Raw genomic sequence first — 23943 nt, forward strand, 5'->3', positions numbered from 1 at the left:
GTTAAATGGATTCCAGTTTATTTAGAAAGTTTAAAAACATTTCTGAAAGGAATAAATCTCAGTCTTTCTCAAGAGTATGAAGAGGACTAAATGGGGAAGATTGGCCTTACCTTATGAAATGAGAAATATACCTTAGGCTATAATTGATATTAAGTGGGATTCTAGTATCAGAGTCCAAACCTTCATTGCATTAGTATTAATGTCCAATTCTTCAATCCTAATATAATATTGAAAACTATACTAACAGGCCAGGCACAGTGACTCAAGTCTGTAATCCCACCACTTTGGGAGGTCTAGGCGGGTGGATCATGAGGTCAAGAAATCGAGACCAATCCTGGACAATATGGTGAAACCCCGTCTCTATTAAAAATACAAAAATTAGCTGGGCATGGTGGCACGCACCTGTAGTCCCAGCTACTTGGGAGGCTGAGGCAGGAGAATTGCCTGAACCCAGGAGGCAGAAGTTGCAGTGAGCCAAGATCGTGCCACTGCACTCCAGTCTGGTGACAGAGCAAGACTCCGTCTCAAAAAAAAAAAAAAGAAAGAAAACTATACTAAGAGACCTAGCTCTAGTCTAAGCCATTTTTCTCTTCTTGAAAATTCCTGGTTTCCTGAACGTTACTTTCAGTTTTGTATTGCCCTCTGTGTGCCAGCCCTGACAAATTGTTTTTATTCCAAAACAGAACCCTTGCTTTCATTTGCAATACTTTTTCACATTATCTATCTTTCAAAACTAAATTACTGTAAGTACTCTATTTTAAACAACTGGTTAGTAAGGAGGCATTAATTGTGTCCATTATGCTCTGCGATTTATTATTAGTACGTCTTCCTTTGTTTAGTAGCCCTACTATGTTTCACCGAGATTTAATACTGGAAAACAAATTTTAAACTCAGTTCACCTTATGTGGAAGCATAATTTCAACATTAGATCTGAGCTGATAACAGGTACCTCATTCAGAAATTTGAACCTCAGACATTTCCTGTAACACTGTTAAACATCCTCCATCTGTAGAAGTTCATGGTTTTACTATTTAATCATTTTATGACTACTTTACCTAAAGGCTGCACCTGCTTCTTTAATTTATATTATGTATCTTATTGAAATCAGGCCACACTTTCCTTTACTTATCTTTTTAGCACTTACTAAGAGAAGCTGATAAAGAAAAATGTTCACATTTCTAGACTGGACTGGTCTGATGATAGTACTTTAAATTCTTTTTCCTAACTCTCTTCAAGACTCCTTGTTTGCCAGGTAGGTCTATGAAAACAAATGAATCAGTCATTTCAGAGAACAATATATCTTCCAATTAACTGGGTAACCAATTAACTGATTACCTATAAACATAAGCTTTAGTTGAATATTAAACATTTACATTTTGTGTAAGTGTTGTTACAAGATGCATTCTTTGTTACATACTGTGACTAAATACCACAGACTGGGGGGTTTAAATAAAAAAATTATTTTTCTCACAGGCTGAAAGTGTGAAATCAATGTATTGACAGGATTGCTTCCTCTGAGAACCTTGAAATACAGGTGTAATTGCATAAAGTTGTGCTTTTTATAAACATAACATTTGAAACCACAAAATAATATGTTCTGTGAATATCTTGTCTTTACGTAGGCCATTACAAAATATGGAAACCTTTGAGATACCACAGTTGAGAAGAATCTGTTTCAGACCTCTCTTTCTGGCTTATAAATGGCTGTCTTCTGTCTCTTCACACTGTCTTCCCTCAATATGTGTCTGTGTCCAAATTTCCCCATCTTGTAAGACCTCTGTAGTATCGAATTGGAGTTCACAATAATAACTTCATTTTCATTTAATTACTTCTTTACAGATCTTCTCTCCAAATACACTCCCATGCTGAGATCCTGAGGGTTAGAACTTCAACATATGAATTTTGGGAGTATATGACTCAGCCCATAGTATATGTTTAAACGTTTACCCATTTCATTTTATTCTTTTTATTGATATTATGCTAGGTTAGAAGACAAAAATGGATGGATACATTTGAGCCACAGTGTTTATTAAAAATTAAAGTGGAGTTTCTTCTGACCATTAATGCACTCTCCAGCTTACCAGAGTTCCCATGATTCCAAATTGTACCCAACCAGTATTATGTTTTTATAGATCTGCCTCTGCAAGTATATATTTCCAGCACTATGCTAGAGTCTGCAGTTACATGGAAAATTTTTAGTCTTAGAGATCATATCATTTTACCTTGAGGTAAAGTATAACCTTTTTGGCAGAAAACGTTAAGCACATCAGTGCAGTACTAGGTAATATATGCAGTAGTGGAACTGTTTAGAAAGTGGTGAAAGTGTACAGCTGAGAAGCCAATGACTCAATCTTGGTGAGGAGGAAAGAAAATCTTAAACAAGGTGCCAGTTAAATTGGGTCTTAAAATCCATGAGTAGGCACTCACTGGGTTGGCACTAGAAAGCAGAGCAGCAGGGGAAAAGCAAAACCAAAAATACAAAACAGAAAGAGAAGTGAGATCAGCCAAACCAAACCAATAGGGAAGCATGATTTTAGTCTGTGAACTAGAATGTTGAAGTCAAAGCTCCTTTGTCCCACCCTAGTGTGTGACTTCAGGACCTGCCTTAATCTTTTGGCAGCTCAATGTCTTCATCTTTTGAAAGGAGATGATTTTTTTTTTTACCTTGTTGGTTGGTTATGAGGACTATATTAGATTTATAATATCAAGAACTTAGAAAAGTGTCTGGCCCATGAAAACATGTAGTGCATGATTAAGAATTTGGCAAGCCCGGTGAAAGAACATCGAGGTCCGAGAGGAGAATCCTAGGTAAAATATTTTGTTCTAGAAACCACACTACATTATGGAGTGGTCATTAACCTACATTCACCTACAATACTGTTGAGTGACTGTTGCTATTGAAAATGATGTACTCGCAGCCTTCTTAGATCCAGAGTTATAGGAATAAAAGTTTAATTTTCTTCAAAATAGTAAGGCTAAGATTTGAAGCAGGAAACTATAATAATAAATCTAAATAAAGGGTAAAATATACTATATATACTACATACACTAAGAAATATCTTATATATCAAAATACATTCATATATGTATATACATCAAGTAAAAATAAAACGACTGTAGGATTTAGAAATTAGTTCTCCAATAACCAGAGTATACAACTGACCAAAATATTTGCTTTCTGGTATACTTACAAAAATCGGTAAACTGTAGACTTAATGTTGGTTTTCTTCAGTGTAATCCTACTTAATTTCATGGTATTGACTTGGATTTCATATTTTGAATAGAGGATACTAATGCAGAGAAAACTAGTATATGTTACCGTTTTAAGTGTCACACAGCTCTAGAAGCTGAAGGATTCTCTGGAGACATGTAATATTAGGCAAATAAAATAAGGAGCCATCCTGCTCCTAATTCAGAGTAAGTTACTGCTTTAAAATGTACTGGACTTATTTAGCCTCATCGAATTAGGATAGCCAAAAGAAATAAATAATCACTTGTAAAATTTGAGGTAGAATGTAGAGAAATATTTTCAAATAAACACATTTTTACACATCTATTATCAATACATAAACTTTGGATTAGTTTGTAAATAATCTCTGAAATATTTTTTACAAAGTTGGAACAAAAATTTATTTGGATAATAAATAGAGGTGTAATTGCATAACATTGTAGTTTACATAAATATAATATTTGAAACCGCAAAATAATATATTATCTGAATATCTTCTCTTTATGTAGGCCATTTGCAAAATATGAAAATATTTGAGATGCCACACACAAAAAAATGGATAAGCCATGACCAAAGACAACAAGATCTTTGTAGCTTAAGTAGCTGGCCATTGTTTTTGCGTTTAAAAATTTATTTTAAGTTCAAAATATTGCACTGATGATAACTTGCAGCTGCTCCCCACCAAATGATATTGGTCTTGGCATTCACATGGGAACAATTGTTACAATTTGATAATCCTATTTTCACAATTCAATTTATGATTAGAAAGATGTTCTTCATTCTTGATCATGTTGATGTAGAAAGAGATTTGTTAAAAGACACAAAATTATAGTTAGAGAGGAGAAGTGCTAGTGTTCTATACCACTGCAGGATAGCTACAGTTAACAATAAAATACTATATAGTTCCAAATAACTGGAAGGAGGATATTGAACCTTTCCAAAAGAAAGACATGATAAATGTATGAGATCATAGATATACCCATTACCCCAATATTTTCACTGTACATTACATATTCCAAAATGTGACTATGTGCTCTATGAATATGTACAATTATTATTTGTCAATTAAAATAATATTTTAAATGATATTAAATAAATTACTTTTTTAGAAAAATTTAATTACACAAAATGATATGAATACACACTATTTAGCTTTTTAAGTTTTTCCCAATGTTTACCTGCTATGAACATGTTATATAAATAATATTGAACAATTTTGCTGAGCTCAAAATTTATAAATGTTCCTTCATCTCTAAAATTTTATGTACAAGTGGCTATTTATGATTCCAATGTATTTCATTATTTTTGTTTGTACACACATTCACATTAGGCTATGAAAGTGAATGCACTATACATTATGGAACAATTGTGATCATATGATAATTTTAAAAGTGGAGTATTTGTTACTTATGATTTATTTATAATCATTTTTAGGTCAGAATTAAAGTAAGATTTAGTCCATTCCCAAATATTCTTCCAGAAATGTAACTTTTCTTTAAAAATACTAACATTTCAGAACTTGTTAAAACATACTCTTTATAGTACATAGATTGATGTGCTAACAAAATGAGATTTTAATAAGTTAACTAGGTTCATCTAAAATTATAGTAATAGTATATTTCTGTATTTGTTTCAAAGTTACTAATATTTTCCTGTAACTGAGGGGAATTCCCAGTTCAAGTCTCATATTAATTATTAGCGGAGCAGAGTTTTACCCAAACTGACTTCACGGTTAGTCCCTTCTGCTTTGCAGAAACAATGTGGTTTATTGGCACTCGTACAGGTCTGAGAGTAAGAAGATCTGGTCTAGGTTGGACTTTTATTAGCTTTGACGTTGGGTGTGTTTTTGTCTCTCTCTCTCTAGATATCGATTAAGAAATTTGTAAAGAAAGTTCTCCAATCTCCTATAGAATCTATTGAATATTTTTCTGTTCAATAATAAAATTGTTAGGACAAAATCTCCATATCTGCTTTGATTTCTTCTCTGCTATGCTTTATGAGTTAAATGACATTTTGTGAAAACCTCTGCTAACAAAAAATACATATTTTTTATAGTCAATATCTTTCTTCTTTTCAGTTCACTCTCCTCACACCACACTTCGCTCTAAAGTATCCTGTATAATATTTATACAGTTATCGAAATTCTCTTCTCTCTGGCAACTCTGACATTGTTTTTTCCTTGTTCTATTCTCACCTCTGTAAATGCTCCTTTTCCAGCAGTATATACCACGCTTAACTTGAAAACTGTTTTGATGTGGGAACATTTCAGTATGGATTTGGACAGAGCAATTTCAGTAATACAATATTTCCCCTTCTCTCATCAGCTCGTCGTTCTCTTCCTACCCTGTAAACAAGCATTTCATAATACAGTTTCTGACATTTCATTTTTCTTGTATTTTGTCTTTTTTAATCATAATATTTCTAAAACTTCAATTATATGACTCCAAAATCTGAATTTATATGTGTATAATTTTTTTCTGAATTCTGGATCTCCATTTCAACTTTTGAAAACATTTTTCTTCTGTGTTTCATGTTGACATTATTAGATTCTACCCATATTAAACTTTTGCTCCTCTTCTTTGCATAAGTTTTCCCACCTGTTTGTCAGCTCTTTCTGCTCATAACATTATTTCCAAGTCACCAAGACAGGTTCATAAAAAACAGAAAAGCTTTGCAATTGAAGAGTTCTGGGTTTGAATCCAGGCTCTGCCATTACCAGCTAACAGATTTAGGGGAAGTTATTGAACCCCCTCCTAAGCTTCATTTTGTCTCATCTACAGAATTAGTAGATGATGGCACCTGCAGCACAGGGTTTTCAAGGATAAAATGATGCAATGCCAGAAAGGCCCATTACCTTGAACATAAAATGATCAATATGATTATCCAATGTTAGCTTGAAACCTCAGAGTCATTTTCAGGTTTTCAGTTTTCTCAAAGAAAATACCAATCATTTGCCAAGTCCTTGTCGTACGCCTAAAATATTTCTCTCATTCAAAAATTAGTTCATTTCTTTACTTATTCAATGAGTGGATTATGTGGAACTGTCCTGGGTGTTGGGTATCAATAATGAGCAAAATGAACAAGTCCTCATTACCTGCCCCTTGCCTAACCACAGTAACTCTCCGATCCATCTGCCTCCATTCCTCATCTAGCCCATCCTAAATACTCTTGCCAAAGCAATGTACTTAAATCTAATTGTTGTTTAAATCTCATGAGTGATGAGAAAAACTTCCATTATATTCCAAACCATCTACATGGTCATTTCCCACTCTTCTAATTTTCTACTATTCTCTTTATAGCACCCAGAGTGATTCGAGGAAAAAGTTAAGACTTGTCAGTCTTCTGCTCAGATCCCAGGATTGGGCTGAACTCTTCAATCCTTCCCCTTCCTCCTTCTTCAGGTCATTCTCTTTACCTCCCTCCTCTGAGGACATACAAATTACTGTTTACCTTGGGATTCTTTACTGCTGTTTCCTTTGCCTTGGATGCTGTTTCCTGATATATCCATATTCCTTTATTCAAATAGTTCCCCATGGAGTCTTCCTCTGCCTTGTGTCATCCTTTGAGGTTTTATTTAAATATCACATTTTCAGTGAAGACTTCCTAGGCCATTCATTTTGAAATCTTCCCCTCCTCTCGACATACACAACTGTTCAGGTCATCACTTTCACTGCTGTAATAGCACCTCATAGAGTCACTAGTGCATAACAGGTGTTTGATAAATATGTGTTGAGTTAGTCAATGAAAGATCAGCTTCACCTCTCACTGCAGCTACCCAGTGATGTCCAAACTCAGTTGGAATTTTGGGGGTCTTATGCCTTTTTCCATATCATTTCACCTACCTGGAATGTGTTTATCCTCCTTCTTCCTCCTCATCAATTTTCACTAGTCAAAATTCCGCTTATGTTTAAATTTCTTCCCTAAATGCCACCTCCTGACTGTTATTTTATTCCTCTGGTTTTTTGTATTGGGAGGGGCAACTTTCAATATCATAAATCACATTCTCCACTTTTCTCTCATGTCCCACGTTGAATCCATAAAATCCCATGGCTCTACCACCCAAATGGTTTTGGAATCTGTTATTTTCTTCCTATTTCCACCAATGAATGCTATCCTATCCAGATTCCATCCTATGTCACAAAAGTATTACAATAACCTCCCATCTCACTTCTTAGATTGTCACTCTTTGCTGTTTCTCTTCCACACAGCAGCCTGTGACCTTTTTATGACATGATTCAATCATGTCACTCCTCTATTCAAACCCTTTACTAAATTTCCATGTGTCTAAGGATAAAATCCAAAGTCTCTCCTATGATGTAAAAGGACCTAAATGACTTTCTACTCAACTACCTCTTTGATGTAATGTTTGATGACATCTTGATCATAATGGTAGTGCCAAAAATGGTTTTGTAGAATGTAAGGGCTTAATAAACATGTGTTTCACTTAGCAGGTAACAACTGTGTAAACACTTACTATCAATATTATTTATTAAGCCACTAAGAAATCCTGTTAGAAAGGTGCTATTATTATCTCCATTTTAAACATGAGATACCTGAGGCTTAACATATTGCCTGGTATGAAATAAAAACATAAAAAGAGTACTTATTTTTATTAAAGTATAGAATATATCTCTTGACATGTTATGCAGATAGAAGACAGATATATTTTAATTTTTAAAAAGATAATAGTAAAAAGAAGTGAAGTCAAATGTCTAATAAAATTACAGAAATATAGAACATGGTAAAGTGTGGAATACTATTGGCAAATATTTTACTCCAGTTTAGAAGGGCAAATTTATCTTAGATAAAAGATAGCAGACTCATTTCTAATAAAATTGTGACTGGGCACGGTGGCTCATGCTTGTTGTCCCAGCACTTTGGGATGCCAAGGCAGGCAGATTTCTTGAGGTCAGGGATTCGAGACTAGCCTAGCCAACATGGTGAAACCCTCTTTCTACCAAAAATTATAAAGATTAGCCTGGTGTGGTGGTGTGTGCTTTAGTCCCATCTACTGGGGAGGCTGAGTGGGGAGAATCGCTTGAACCCAGGAGACAGAGGTTGCAGTGAGCCGAGATCATGACACTGTACTCCAGCCTGGGTGACAGAGCAAGACCCTGTCTCAAAAAATAAAAATAAAAATAAAAATATGTGAAGCAGCCAAATATTCAGTTACCTTTTGTCAGCTATATTTAGTGAATTTCAAAAGACTAAAACAAACTTACACTGGTCAGAATTGTTATAGTCTCAAATTCAAAGAAATAGAAACTCTAGCAAGCGAAAAGGAATAATAAATAGATAAACTTTGAATTTAAAATATATTTCTGTTATTTTATAAGGAAAACAAACTAGTGTATTCCGGTGACATTTTTGGCTAACTCAGCTTTGTCAGCATAATAATCATGAATGTTTATTTGCTGCTTCCCAGGTGGCAAACACAGTTACAACCATTTTAAGTGGACAATCTAATTTTGTTCTCAACATCTCTATAACATGTTAATTATTATTTTTCCCATTTTACAGATGTGTAAATTAAATCATACTCTATTGAATCTCTTAGTTATTAAGTAGTAGAGCCAGGTTTCAAACACAGGGTCTTTTATCTCTACAGGTTAGACCTTTAAATCTAAGCTCCCCGGGATACTCAATGGATAAAAGATTAAACGTGTTTCTATGAAGTATTGTTGCTACCCTTGTGAAGAGGACAGTAGAAGAGGTTTCTGTAGTTTTAAAATTGGTGCTATAAAACAGCTTACATTTCAGAGAAGTGCTCTCAAAAATTACACTTATTTTGTTAAAAAGTAAATTTAGCTATCTGAAGATCTGTAAAACTTAGCATTTGTTCCATAGTGACAGGAGTTAATTTCATTTCCGTCACTGGGAGTGCTCCACAGGTATATTGTAAATTGCTATGAATTACTGTGACTGTGACCCATTATCATAGCAGGAAATTGCATGAATCTCACAACTGATATGAAATGTACTGCCGTCACTGTTATGCATTAATTTCTAAGTAGTTGGCCATTTGTAATAATTCTGTAAATGTCCATCTTAGCACAGTTTTCAGTCTAGACAAGTTAAGCCAATGTGCATGGAATTTTCCTCATTATCTTCAAGCAGTTATACTGAATTCTAAAATTACTTTTTTATTGGACAATTTCACCTTGAACATCTTTCCAAGAATTGGAAACATGCTAGTCTCATTGTCCTATTCCCTAATACTTAAGGGAAATTTACTCTATAAAAAGTAAAGCCATTTGGCTATATATGATTAGAAAGACAGAGTGAGACAATCTCTGATGAATGTCAACAATGTATTTTTTTCTTTCTAACTTGTATTGAATATATTAGTGATTCATTAGAGGATTTTTAAATCATATTGACTCTCAGTTTACTGATGTAATTTTCAGATAATGGTATACTTCACTATAGTTTTAAAAAGAACATTTTTGCAATGTAAGTGTCCTTTACATTATAAGTAAACACATTTCATCATTTAAAAACCAAACCTTTACAACGCAAATTATACTTTTCTTCTCTTTTCTTTGATATTGACTTTCTTCCCCTCACAAGAAAGATGAATTCAAATAGCATACTTCATTGAAACTTCTTGACAATGGTGAAATATATGTGGCCTCCCTATGCTATATTTTATATTTTAGCATATCATGTCTGTTTCAAGTCAATGCTTCTGGCTAGAAATTCCCTTCTTTGATAAATCTTTAAGTACTTTTAATAATTTTTGAATTTTTTTATTTCCACTCCACCACATCTCAAGTTTTCAGATTGTTTTCCTTCATCTTCCAAACTATTCACCCTCTATTTCAAAATCTGAATTGTAAATTAGTTTCTAGAAATTTATACCTTTTTTTTTCCTGTAAGTCTGTCATTGATCTTATAGTTACTCAGTTAGGGCTACTCTGACAGATAACGGTCTACATTACTGATTCTCTAAATCAGTAATGTAGTGTTTTACACTACATTAAATCAGTAAATGCCTCATGTAGCCAAAAGCAGAAGACCACACTTCTGTCTGTACTTAATAAATTATATAATTTTGACATTTAGCACATTGCCTGCCATTTAATTTTAGTAAATTAAAATAGTGTGCCTACTTGGTTTTAGGCACAGGGCTAGATGCTTGGGGGGGAAGAAGAACAAAACCAGAGACCATGGAGGGCAGCAAGACTAATGAATAGAGAAATGAATGAGTATGTTGTATATAAAATAACAGTAGATATAACTGGTAGACATTGTGTTCTATAAGAACAGCTATCCTGTCTATCTCTGTCATAACTGCATTATCAATATAGAGTCTGATACACAGTAGTTAGTCAATAAACAAAAATTGAATGTTCTTGAAAGGAGATAAATGGAGTCTAAATAGGACATTATTTCACAAAAATTAAAGATATCAATTTATTTATATATACGTACCTTGTCTATTTTTTGTTGTTGTTGTTGTTGATGCTGCATCTTTCAGTACAAAGAAGAATCATTCTAAAATATGTTTGGTAATCAAAAATTCTAAGATAAGCTCAGTTACTATCTTCACATGTAGATATTCACTGTGTGCATTCATAAGAAAAAAGAGCATCTCTCTATAATCTTTTTGGGAAATGTTCAGTATATAATTATTCAACAGACGTCATCTTAAGAAGTCTTGCCTGGGTCTTTGTCATGATCTTCTTAAAGCTGTCCTCTTTTTTGTTCTCTAGAGAACCAACTCCCAGTCCAGAGTTAACCATGCACCTCTCTTCAGTAGTTTCTCACTGTAGCAAATGAAGCAGAGACACGTTGTATTACCCAAATTGTTCCTGGCCTTACATTGCTAAGTATGCCAGGGCCTTGAATAAGGTACTTTTTTCCAGTATCTTTCATTGTAACACTAATGAGAAAGAAAAGTAATTCACAGCCAGGGACACTGTGGAGTGTTCACATTGTCCCCATGTCTGCGTGAGTTTTCTCTGGGTACTCTGTTTTTCTCCCATATCCCAAAGATGTGCCCATTAGGTGAACTGGCATGTCTAAGTGTTCCCAGTCTGAGTGAGTATGGTGTGTGTGTGTGCCCTTCAATACGATAGCTTCCTGCCCAAGGCTGGCTCCTGCCTTGTGCCCTGAGCTGCTGGGATAGATTCCAGCCACCCCAACGTTAAACTGGAATAAGCAAGTATATTTGTCTGTTCTCACATTGCTATAAAAACACTACCTAAGACTGGGTAATTTATGAAGAAAAGAAGTTTAATTGGCTCATGGTTCTGCAGGCTGCACAGGAAGCGTGGTTGGGGAGACCCCAGGAAACTTACAATCATGGTAGAAGGCAAAAGGGAAGCCAGCACATCCTACATGGCTGGAACAGGGGGAAGAAAGAGCGAAAAGGGAAGGGCTGCACACTTTCGAACAAGCAGATCTCATAGGAACTCACTCACTATCGTGAAAACAGAAGGGGAAAATCCACCCCATGGTCCAATCACCTCCCACCAAGTCCCTCCCCCAACACTGGGGATTACAATTCAACATGAGATTTAGGTGGGGACACAGAGCCAAACCATATCAGCAGGTTAGAAAAAGAATGAATGAATGAATATAAATTATTTTAAAATAAAAATCTGTCATGTGTTCAATAATCATACAAAAACATGGCATCAAATGAGGCAGTAGCAAAGCACTCGGCGAGCCACCATATTTGCCATAGTTTTTGAACTACACAGTGGGAGGAGGTGCTCCTTAAAGCTTTCACTTTGCAAATGTTCATTCCTAGATGTGACACACTACCTGTCTGACCACCGTCTCACTGCTGTTCACCAAAAATTGGGTTAATAATCATCTTGTTTTCATGAATCTTTCTTAAATGAATCTGTACCTTACATTTATTTCCATGTTTAATATTAGAAGTGCTTTGAGTGTTTATTTAGAAATTTGGTGATGTTTTCCTAAGCAGAAATATGCCATGGAAAGTTAACTCTTGTTTATATCAATTAGCCCAAGGTAAAACTAGTTTTGTTATACATTGTTTCAAGTCATAGTTTCCAAGAATCTATCAAGGTTGTTAAGTGGGAACTTGAAGTACTTGTCCACATATCCACAGCCCACTGCCCTATATTCCAATCGTACTGGACCCAGTTACTTAAACAGATTCTGTCCTCACATTTGCTAAGCCTGCTGACATTTTTTCTCCCTCTCTGTGTCCTCCTTAATTTTCACTTACAGAAGTTCCAATAATCCTATCTTTTCATTTCTGTATCCTTTTCCAGGACCTTCCTTCACACGATAATCTGTCTTTTCTCAATAACTCCTTGCAGTACCTCAAATACAGAACATATTGTCATCTTCTGCATGTGTTATGCCTCCTCCACCAGCATCAATTTCTGATAAGAAAAATCACATTTTGTGGCCAAGCGTGGTGTGTCACGCTTGTAATCCCAGCATGTTGGGAGGCCGAGGCAGGAGGATTGCTGGAGGCCAGGAGTTAGAGACCATTCTGGCCAACATAGCAAAACACCATCTCTACTGAAATATACAAAAAAAAAAAGTATCTGGGCATGGCAGCACATGCAGGTAATCCCAACTACTCTGGAGACTGAGGCAGGAGAATCACTTGAACCCGGGATGTGGAGGTTGCAGTGAGTCGAGATCCCCCGGCTGCACTCCAGCCTAGATGACTGAGTGACACTCTGTCTCAAAAAAAAAAAAAAAAAATATATATATATATATATATATATATATGAAAAATTGCATTTTACTTATCTTTTAGCTATAAACAATTTCTAGTTTAAGCTTTGCACATATAAATATTTAATATGTCCATGTAAAGTTGAATAAAACTGCAATTATAAGGGCGTTTTCAAAAATCACAAATCACCACAGAAATCACGGTGGAATGCTATCAAACTACAGCAAACTATAAAAATAGTAGCATGTCTAAAATCGTCTTCATTCATACCATTAGGAATATGTGATTGAAAGTAATTTCCCCACACACTGTTTGCATGTTTTTGTAATACACGTGTTTTGTCAGGTGTACTACCACCAGATGTGAAATACAACACTGTGAGGATTTACTTGGTTTGTTATAATAATATCTTACCGTTCCTTGTAGGAGGTAGAAGATGAGGTTATTCAGGTGAGCTTCTGTGTAAGGCATGTCTAGGCCTTGGTAAATCTGGAGTGAAAAACCAGATGGGATAAGGGCTGAACATAAGACCATGCTACAGAGACAGGGGAAGGAAGACACTTTAGATGCAGTTTCATGGAAGCTGATGTTGGAGCATCGTATCAGTTCAGTTCAGGTAGAGCGCAGAAGTCAAAAGTCCAGTTGGCCAAGGGATATACAGCATTAGTTCTCAATGTTTGGGGTTAGAATGTTAGAATCACCTAGGCTGCTCTTTTTTTTTTGGATCTGGGAAGCAGTATTTTTACAAAGCCTCCGGTTTCCCTGCTTAGCCGGAATTAAAAAAAAAAAAAAAAAATTGCGTAAAGGAATTAAACAAACTTAGAGGTATGGGACATTTGTCCAAAGGTGCAGCATCATCGCAACAGACCTGAGATCGCAGTACAGTAACACTGAATTCCAGCTGGGAGGAAAATAAATCTCCGGCCGGGCGCGGTGGCTCACGTCTGTAATCCCTGCACTTTGGGAGGCCGAGGCGGGCAGATCACGAGGTTAGGAGATCGGGACCATCCTGGCAAACACGGTGAAACCCCGTCTCTATTATAAATACGAAAAATTAGCCGGGCGAGGTGGCGGCGCCTGTAGTCCCAGCTACTCGGGAGGCTGAGGCAGGAGAATGGCGGGAACCCGGGGGGCGGAGCTTGCAGTGAGCCGAGATCCGGCCACTGCACTCCAGCCTGGGCGATAGAGTGAGACTCCCTTTCAACAAATAAATAAATAAAATAAAATAAAAATATTTTTAAAAACTTAAAGCTCCTACAAGAGTGGAGCTGAGGCTACTTCAGGTCTTGTCTCAGTCTAACCGTATTAAGGAACTAGAGGACAGAGAAGAAAAACACAGACATCTATGAGCCCAACCGTGAGGTTGCTGGGTAAAGTGTAGACAGAGGGGACAACATACTCCAACTTTCTGGAGACATTGTGCCTTTAATAACCTGTATCTTGTTAAAACCACAGAAAGTACTGAGGCATGCCCAATCTTGGTGAGAATTCTAAGCAGGGATCTTACATGATTCTGTTCCTAGTTCTTCTCACTCTCTAAAGTACTTTGTTGGCTTTTCTCATGATATTTTCTGATTCTTTTACATTTGTCTTTGCTTCCCAAATCTTTGCAGTATACTTTGCCAAACTGTGAGGTTGGCTTTTCTATATTCCATGAGGCAATTATAATACCATTACCAAATTTCTGCTGAAAACTTAGGGGCTAAAGGTGGTTAAAGGAACTGAATAGTAGCCATTATTATTAAGGTAACTGTCCACATCTTCCCACGCATGCCCTTTTCAGTCATATTTGTCTCTGGATCCTGTCCCACATCATGTTAATCACAGGGATTTTCCAACATCAAATCTCCGTCTTCTGTCTTCCTGACTCTTTGGCCACAAACATAATTCTCTGATTTGACACAACACACACACACACACATACACACCCCCCAAACAAACAAAAAATAATTCGATTACTCATTTGTCTCAACTATTTGATATTACTCTGATCTTTTTTATAATATACTTTTAGAAATATATATCTGTGTGTAAGTGTGTGTGTGTGTGTGTGTGTGTGTGTGTGTGTACTTTTGAGACCAGAATGGGCTAAGGAAAACTACTTATGAATAAATGGAAATATAATGATTTTTGTAGATTTATCTGTGCCTTATGCTTGACAGTGACAGTCTTGCTGTAAGAGATTCTGGATGCATGCTTAAAATGCTGCTGCGTGGTAAATGCCCAAATACTTTGAGGTTGAAGACTGGATTTTGAAATGGCTATGAGTGTACAAGGGGAAATAAACTTAAGAATAAAAAACATGAGTGGAGAAAGGAAAGAAAGGAATAACATGAACCAACTTAATATCACTTAAAATTACTGAGTGCAAGATTAATCATCATTAGCATTTTGTAAAGCACAGAAATAGGTGTTTCTTATAAACCATTGAAATATTGTAAATGTAACAATATTGCTGATGTCATTTTCCTTTTATCGTCATCCACAAATTTCTTAGAAACTGGTTTTAAGTCTTAAAAGGTAAATCATGACTCTCTCGCACTCTTAATATTTTCCAAATTATATTAGCCTGTGCACTAAATTTATTGCAGCTTCTGCTTCTCTTAAAAGAAATGTAAACTTCCTCCTCACCTTACAATCCCTTGTTAGCAAATAACTAAAAATGTTTTCCATGAAAATAATTAATAGCAACAATAAATATAAATTATTAATTACCATAATGATGATATACTAGCATAATAGTTATTATGTTAAATGCCAGTAAATTATTAAAATATGTGTTTCCCTGAAAAATACATGTTTGATTCAGTGACAAGGAACTGTTCTATCTAGAAAATATAAACTAAGAGCCTCCTTAGTATCTTATACTACCTTTGACGATGGAGAGATTTGGTGTGATTAGTTTCAGAATGGACTCTCCGGGGGAGAAAGTTCGGATGCATGGATTTGTTATAGTTGAAATGATCTGGAAAAAGATGAAAATACAAGGAACCCGGTCTTGGTCTGTGTGGTCTGATAATTACAGCTTAGAGTGAAAATCTGGAAGCTAGGCTAAATATCAGAATTTTTTATTTTAATGAGTTAGAGCTTGAAAAACTATTTTGAGCTCCTCTTTAGTTTGTATCCTCTTTTGCTGAAGCTGTTACTAGTGGATACCAACCACAGAGATTTCTTGTAAGCATTAAAAAAATGAAGAGAAAGATGCTTTTCACCACCAAATTCTATGTTACCAATGCTGTATCTACCTTTTTCTTTTTTCATCTCTGCCTTGAGACAATTACTATAACAGGATAGAATTTCTGATAATATATAATGATAATATATAATGAATATTATACATTAGTTCTTACACTAGCAAAATGAATGAAGCATGGGCATTCTTTATATTTACAAAGCATGAGCATTATAACAGCAGCTTTAATTCATGATTTTTTCTTGTTGCTGCTGCTATGAGAAAATATTCATTTAAGGATTTTATTTCTACTCTCTTTAGTCCTCAGCAAATGCTAGAGTTAGAGACTTGTTGTTTTCACAAGTGGTCTGAGATGGCACATCACCATCCCTTACAAGCAATTTGGCCTTCATTACAAATTAATGAAGTGATAATTGCTCCTTGCAACCTTTTTTGTGCAAAGGATGCTGGTGCTGTTTGCATTATCCTCTTGCAATGTATACCTTTGCTTTCAAGGACTTGTGGTATCTTGCCAAATGTTAAACTACACTGAGATCTCCATAATTAAAATCATATTTTACATCAAATTAGGAAAATCTCTACATAATATGTACTGTTTGATGTCAAGTAAAATGCTGTTCATTGCAGAATAAATTTGCAAATGATTCATCAAAGTAACAATCTCATTTAGTACTAAAAGGAGCTCGTGACTTAAGAAATTTAAAGTCAGTTGGTTTACATTCAAATAATACTGTCATGATCAAACTTTCTATAAGATGGTTATGGAAAGCATTTATTCTCTAGAGTTTTTGCTATATCTGTACTTTAAAATGCCATTGTGGAACCAAGGTAATGATACTTGAGAAGACTCTATAAAACACTAACTTTTAACACCAGAGATTTTTGGAGCACCAAGTCTGTTGACTCCTTTTTTATATTAAACATATACATTCATTTTGCTTTGAATATGATTGTATTATTATAGGCACCTCAATGTAAAACCCTAAGAACTGAAACTCTCATATACTCTTATCTTCTTAAAAACTCAGTATATAACATATAACTAGAGTGGATGCAAGAAAATGGCATATTGGCAATTATTACAAATACAATGTGAATATTTTCTTTCCATAAACTGCAATTAGAATGTATCTTGTATATTACTTCTGAGATCTTCTAAAATAGTCTCAACTTGTTTCTTTGTTAAATCTGGGATGTGACAACGAAACTAGGTCAATTTTGCCTCCAGAAAATGAGCCCCTATCTTGTATTTTAGATCCTGAGTGATCAAGGCTTTTAAAATAAGTAGTGCTGTTTACTTGTTTCATTTGCAAGTTAATAAGTGAACTAGGAAGAAGTTTTTAAACTGATTGTCACACCAGTTATGTTTACAAATTGTTTTTTATAATTTAAGAATTGAATATAAAAAAAACTTCCCCTAATGAGGCTTGAAGGCCAAGTAAATGGCATGTTTCTTTGCTTGTAATTACCAACAATGTAATAAATGAATATTTTATTTTATTTTGTGATTAGAAGGTGTGAATTAAAATTTCTGTGTTTTTAAAGATGACAACAATAAAAACTAGGGACTGCTCAAGGAGAAAGGGAGGGAGGCAGCAAGAGTTGAAAAAGTAACCATTGGGTACTATGCTCACAACCTGGGTGAGGGAATCAATCGTACTCAAAACTGAACCTCATGCGATGGACCCATGTAACAAACCTGCACGTGGCCCACGTTGGGAAAATATTCATACAGATAAATTTTAGGCAGTAACTTTTTTTATTCTTTTTTTAAACAAACAAAGCAAAAAACATGCAAGGAAATCATAACGAAGTGTCAATAGAAATAGAAAAAAGTGTTAATGCATTTTAAATGCTGTTGATTTAGTTAAAAATGTTTAATATCTATTGTTCCTGATGAAAATAATTAATTCCTTTATTGGAGAAAAATGTAGGAACACATTTATAATGGGCTTCACAAGGATTTTATTCATATATTTAGCTACAATATTTAAATATTTTCTCTAAGTAAAACGTTTTGTTTTATTCCCATTAATAACTCTTACAAATATTATAAGAAACATAAGCTGCGCCGGGCCCGCTTTGGCCTTCTCTCCATCCCGGTTTCCCTCGGCTTGCGACTGTGCGCTCAATCCAGCACCATGGGGAAGCGGGACAATCGGGTGGCCTATATGAACCCAACAGCAGTGGTGAGATCAAGGGGTCCAGTCCAGTCTTCAGGGCCAACAATACAAGATTTTCTGAATCGAACAAGGCCTACCTGGGGAGAAGTAAAAGAGCAACTAGAAAAGGAAAAGAAAGGCTCCAAGGCTTTGGCTGAATTTGAAGAAAAAATGAATGAGAACTAGAAGAAAGAACTGGAAAAACACAGGGAGAAATTATTAAGTGGAAGTGAGAGCCCATCCAAAAGAAGACAGAGAAAGAAAAAAGAAAAGAAGAAATCTGATAGGCATTCATCTTCTTCTTTATCAAGCTCTGATTCTTCCAGCAGTTCTTCTGATTCTGAAGATGAGGATAAGAAACAAGGAAAACGGAGAAAGAAAAAGAAGAACCGTTCACATAAATCTTCTGAAAGCTCCATGTCAGAAACTGAATCAGAAGTAAGGATAGTTTAAAAAAGAAAAAGAAGTCAAAAGATGGACCTGAGAAAGAAAAAGAGATATTAAAGGACTCACCAAAAAGAGAAAGATGTATTCTGAAGATAAACCTTTATCATCTGAGTCCTTGTCACAATCAGAGTATATTGAGGAGGTGCGAGCAAAAAAGAAGAAAAGCAGTGAAGAACGAGAAAAAGCAATAGAAAAAACAAAAAAGAAAAAGAAGCATAAGAAACACAGTAAGAAGAAGAAAAAGAAGGCTGCTAGTTCATGTCCTGACTTACCATAACACTAAGAAAAATCAGGATTCCCTTATAAAGAAAGTGCAATGTCTGAGAAAATTTCAACTGTGAAAACTACAACATATTTACCAAAATGCATGAATTTTCTTGTTTTTAGAATTATTCCTGGACTATTCAGTAGCCACTCAGATGCCACTGTGTGAAAGGGCCGTAAATGCCTGCTGCTTGAACATCTATTTTTTTTTCCTCCAGTGCTTGATAACTCTGGGAGGTAATACACTGTCGTCATACTAGTGGTTAAGATATTTGGGAATAAAATTAATACTTTTGACTAGAAGTGTCTAAGGATAAACCAACAGAAATTGAATCTGGTTACATCTTTAAGATGTAATCAGAAATGACCAGATGATTCTAGTTAATATTTTTGAAGGAGGGATTACATTAATATTTCAAAATCCTTACTCTGTAGATGAGTGTATTTTAATTTTTTCCCCTCATATACTTTTATTTACCTGGGGAAGGAGCTTTTAGGATTGCGGGGGGTGGGGAGGTGGTAGTTTGCTATCTCTTTAGCTAGCAGAATAGTGTGCCTTTGATCCTCACACATCCTATATTATGGACACAGTAGCCATGCTTCACGGGGAGGTCAGAGCTGGCTACCAGCAGTCTTGCCCTTTACTGAGCTTAGTATCATCCTTGGATGCTTTCATATGCTGCTTTGAGTGAGCCAGAGAAACAGCGATTTGCAGCATGAGAAAACCCCAAAAGCTCTGGGATTTACCTCCACTTCAGTAATAATGAATATTTTTTAGTGTTAGAATGTGTTATGTCATTTGAATTAATTTTGATTACACTTTGGCTTGGGAGAGGAATTATTTTAAATAGATACTGGTACTTTTTGAACTTGATAGCTAAAGATTCTAAAATGCATGTTTTATGCTAAGTTTTAACCAGTCAGGAAAATTTTATGTAACCAGTGATAGTTTATTTTTTGTATGAATTTTGTTTAGGCTGCAATGTTTAGCTTTTGTTAACTCCTCAGTCTTGCTGTCTTAAGTTTATTACTGTGTTTAATGGCCTACTTGCCAAGATATTTAGCATGTAGAAAGCAAGGTTTTGATTTAAAAAAAGAAAAGGCTTCATATTGAAGCTGAGACTTACAATAACAAGTTGAGTGGCAAGCCTGGTATGCTGTGTCTTATTGCCAGAATCTTAGTAAATGTAATGTTTTAAAAGTTTGTTGTCTTTGTATATCAATAACAAATTATGACAAGTTAAGTTAAAATAATAATAATAATAATAATAATAATAATAATAATAATAATATTTGTGCATATACCAAAAGGTGAAGTTTTTGTGCTCCATACTATAGTGAATATGAAGAGACCTGCCTAAAATTTAGCAAATGCCTGTGAAACAAAATTAGACTAACTTTAGCATGTGTCATGAATTAAATTTACAAATGAATAGGGGATTCAATAAAGGTTATATAATACAGAAATTTTCTTCAGATTGTCAGGGTTATGGAAGGCATAAGGCGGAAGAATGCACAGTTCCATGGGGTTTTACCGTAAGAAAGGTATATTCTGGGTGGGCGCAGTGGCTCATGCCTATAATCCCAGCACTTTGGGAGACCAGAGCAGGTGGATCACAAGGCCAGGAGTTCGAGACCAGCCTGGCCAACATGGTGAAACCCAGTCTCTACTAAAAGTACCAAAATTAGCTGGGTGTGGTGGCAGTGGCCTGTAATCCCAGCTACTCAGGAGGCTGAGGGAGGAGAATCCCTTTAACCCGGGAGGCAGAGATTGCAGTGAGCTGAGATCGTGCCATTGCACTCTAGCCTAGGTGACAGGAGCAAGACTCCATATCAAAACAGAAAGAAAGAAGGAAAGAAAGAAAAAAAGAAAGAGAGAAATAGAGAAAGATAGAAAGAGAGAAAGAGAGAAAGAGAGAGAGAGAGAAAGGAGGGAGGGAAGAAGGAAGGAAAAAGAAAAGAAAAGAAAAAGAGGGAGGGAGGGAGGAAGGAAGGAAGGAAGGGAGGGAGGGAGGGAGGAAGGAAGGAAGGAAGGAAGGAAGGAAGGAAGGAAGGAAGGAAGGAAGGAAGGAAGGAAGGAAGGAAGGAAGGAAGGAAGGAAGGAAGGAAGGAAGGGAAGGAAGGAAGGAAAGGTATATTCCATAAGTTCCACAAGAAAGAATAAAGGACAGAATATCCACCACATCTTTCATAAACAATAAAAGTGTTTGCATTGAAAATAATATAGTATGTGGAAATATTATTTATCTTGATTCAAACAGTTAGAAAAATTAACATGTGGTTTAGGACCAGTTGTAAGAGGAACACAGATGTGAAACTCAAGAGTTCAAAAGTTTTTGCATAGGTAATAGAGATCCCTAGAAAACTTTTACATTCAAGAATGGCATGGCAAAAGATGTAGTTTCCTGCAAGAAGTAAGCAACATGGGGCATGATAAGAAGAAAATATGGACACAGAGATAACAGAAACAACTGGTCTAATAGTTTTAGGATCGGAAGTAACACACTCTTACGATGCTAAGTTAAAAGCTTTTCAAAATTTGTCCTAAGGATCACAGAAAATAGTGCTTCACTGTTCTCAAAAGTCTTAATGCTTTTACAGACTTTTTACAGTGAGAAAAGTTGTACTAAGATAACCTTAACTACTATAACAACAAAACCCCAGATATCTATCTATTTCTTGACTAAGAAAAAGTCCCATGTGGGTGTAAAAGGCTTTAAGAATCAAATGTTTGCCATGTCTTCTGTTTGTCACACATAACTTGATTTTATCTTTGGCGGAGGCCAGGGGGTGAGGAACATTTATATTTTTACGTCAAATTTTCTTTCATAGTTCCCTAATACATGTTCATTGAAATGATAGTACATTAAAAAAGTCATGCATGATGATATATAGTAAAAATATAATTTATATTCACTTTATTTTACCTTATATCAATTTTACCAAAAACCTGGCACAAATGGGGAAAAGATTACTAAGCATGAATTTTAGACAGTATTATTATCTTTTTCTTTTTTAAACAAAGAGAAACACCCCAAAACATATGAGAAAATCATATCATAGTGTCATTGGAGACAACTGATTTGAGCTTTTGATCCTGGAATGTTCGATTAGGCTCTATTAACTGCTAAGTGACTTTTTCCTGAATATTCAACAAACCTCAATGCAATTGAAATGTGTTCATTCAAATTATAAATTACTTTATGTCCATTAACTCAGAGAACCTTACAAATAAAAAACCATAAACAAGAATGTTTTTTAATGAGTAAATGATGACTTATTATATAGTGATGCTCTGACACCCTTATCTTGTATTCATTATTATCATTAATTCTGCCTCACTCTCTGTTTCTCTTTGATTCTTCAGTGGGAAGAGATCAGCGGTGTGGATGAACATTACACACCTATCAGGACTTACCAGGTGTGCAATGTCATGGATCATAGTCAAAACAATTGGCTGAGAACAAACTGGGTCCCCAGGAACTCAGCTCAGAAGATTTATGTGGAGCTCAAGTTCACTCTACGAGACTGCAATAGCATTCCATTGGTTTTAGGGACTTGCAAGGAGACATTCAACCTGTACTACATGGAGTCCGATGATGATCATGGGGTGAAATTTCGAGAGCATCAGTTTACAAAGATTGACACCATTGCGGCTGATGAAAGTTTCACTCAGATGGATCTTGGGGACCGTATTCTTAAGCTCAACACTGAGATTAGAGAAGTAGGTCCTGTCAACAAGAAGGGATTTTATTTGGCATTTCAAGATGTTGGTGCTTGCGTTGCCTTGGTGTCTGTGAGAGTATATTTCAAAAAGTGCCCATTTACAGTGAAGAATCTGGCTATGTTTCCAGACACGGTACCCATGGACTCCCAGTCCCTGGTGGAGGTTAGAGGGTCTTGTGTCAACAATTCTAAGGAGGAAGATCCTCCAAGGATGTACTGCAGTACAGAAGGTGAATGGCTTGTACCCATTGGCAAGTGTTCCTGCAATGCTGGCTATGAAGAAAGAGGGTTTTTGTGCCAAGGTAAGAGCCTTCTCTATTTTTCTTTGAGTGATATCTCTCACCTGTGAGTTTATCATAGTGTCATTAAATAAAATGCACTCAGTCTCAACTCACTTGGCAGGAAAACATGCCTCAAACTGACCATAGTTTATTTATGGACTAAAATTAATTCCATTTGATGTGGTAATTCATGCTTTGCTGTAGAAATATTAATGTATTTGATTATGCAGTGCTTGTCTGCACCCTACATGAGGTGTTATATATGCTATATTTAAGTTGTTCTGCTGTTTAATAACTAAGGTAATCCTATTCTAGACCACCTGAAAGAAAAACTTTCTGTCTCTTTTATGTAGAAAGTTGAGAAATCTTTAGCACTCAGCTAACCTAATTCTAACAGAATTAGATACTGTGGTGGTTATTTATGCTGGTGCTCATCTAGCTCATAGCAATATTTACTTCATTGCTATAAAGTACAGTCTTTTCTTCACTGACATCTGGGTATCAAATACATGTTTACTTACAAGAGATTAGTGCTTTTAGAAGATTATTTGATTTAAAAGTCCAGACCTGATGCCTCAGTGTTTAATGTATACAGGCATGATTTTTAAGTGTCTTTTGCACCATGATTTGGCTCATTTTAGTGCTCAAAAGATTATTTGTATCATCCTTTAGGCTTGAATGCATATTGATATTAATATAACATCACAGAACAAGAACTCTTTAATCAAGTTAGTATTTATTAAAATCACTTTATATTTTAAGTGGAATCAATTAAAAGATCATTTTATATAAAATTATGTATATCAGCTATGCTGTATCATATAATTTCACTTAATTGCAAAATTTACTTAGCATTAGGCAAGGTTTTATGCTGAAGAACACACTAAAATTGTTACTCAAAATTTAAATGAATAAATACATAGGAGAAGTTAAGTATATTGTCCTTGAAATTTTGTCCATTTTAATGCCTT

General features: G+C 35.3%; 1 protein-coding gene and 1 pseudogene across 1 annotated transcript in view; both read left to right on the top strand.

Annotated features, from left to right (window-relative positions):
* EPHA3 (EPH receptor A3) overlaps positions 1–23943 on the top strand; it is a 373049-nt gene that overhangs the window by 82492 nt on the left and 266614 nt on the right. The window contains exon 3 of the mRNA XM_010382161.2: positions 22333–22993. Within this exon, the coding sequence (XP_010380463.1) occupies positions 22333–22993 (661 nt within the window). The remainder of the gene's footprint in view (positions 1–22332; positions 22994–23943) is intronic.
* LOC104677198 lies at positions 18199–18996 on the top strand (annotated as a pseudogene).

The sequence above is a fragment of the Rhinopithecus roxellana genome, chromosome 1 (assembly GCF_007565055.1).
Source record: "Rhinopithecus roxellana isolate Shanxi Qingling chromosome 1, ASM756505v1, whole genome shotgun sequence".
NCBI lineage: Eukaryota > Metazoa > Chordata > Mammalia > Primates > Cercopithecidae > Rhinopithecus > Rhinopithecus roxellana.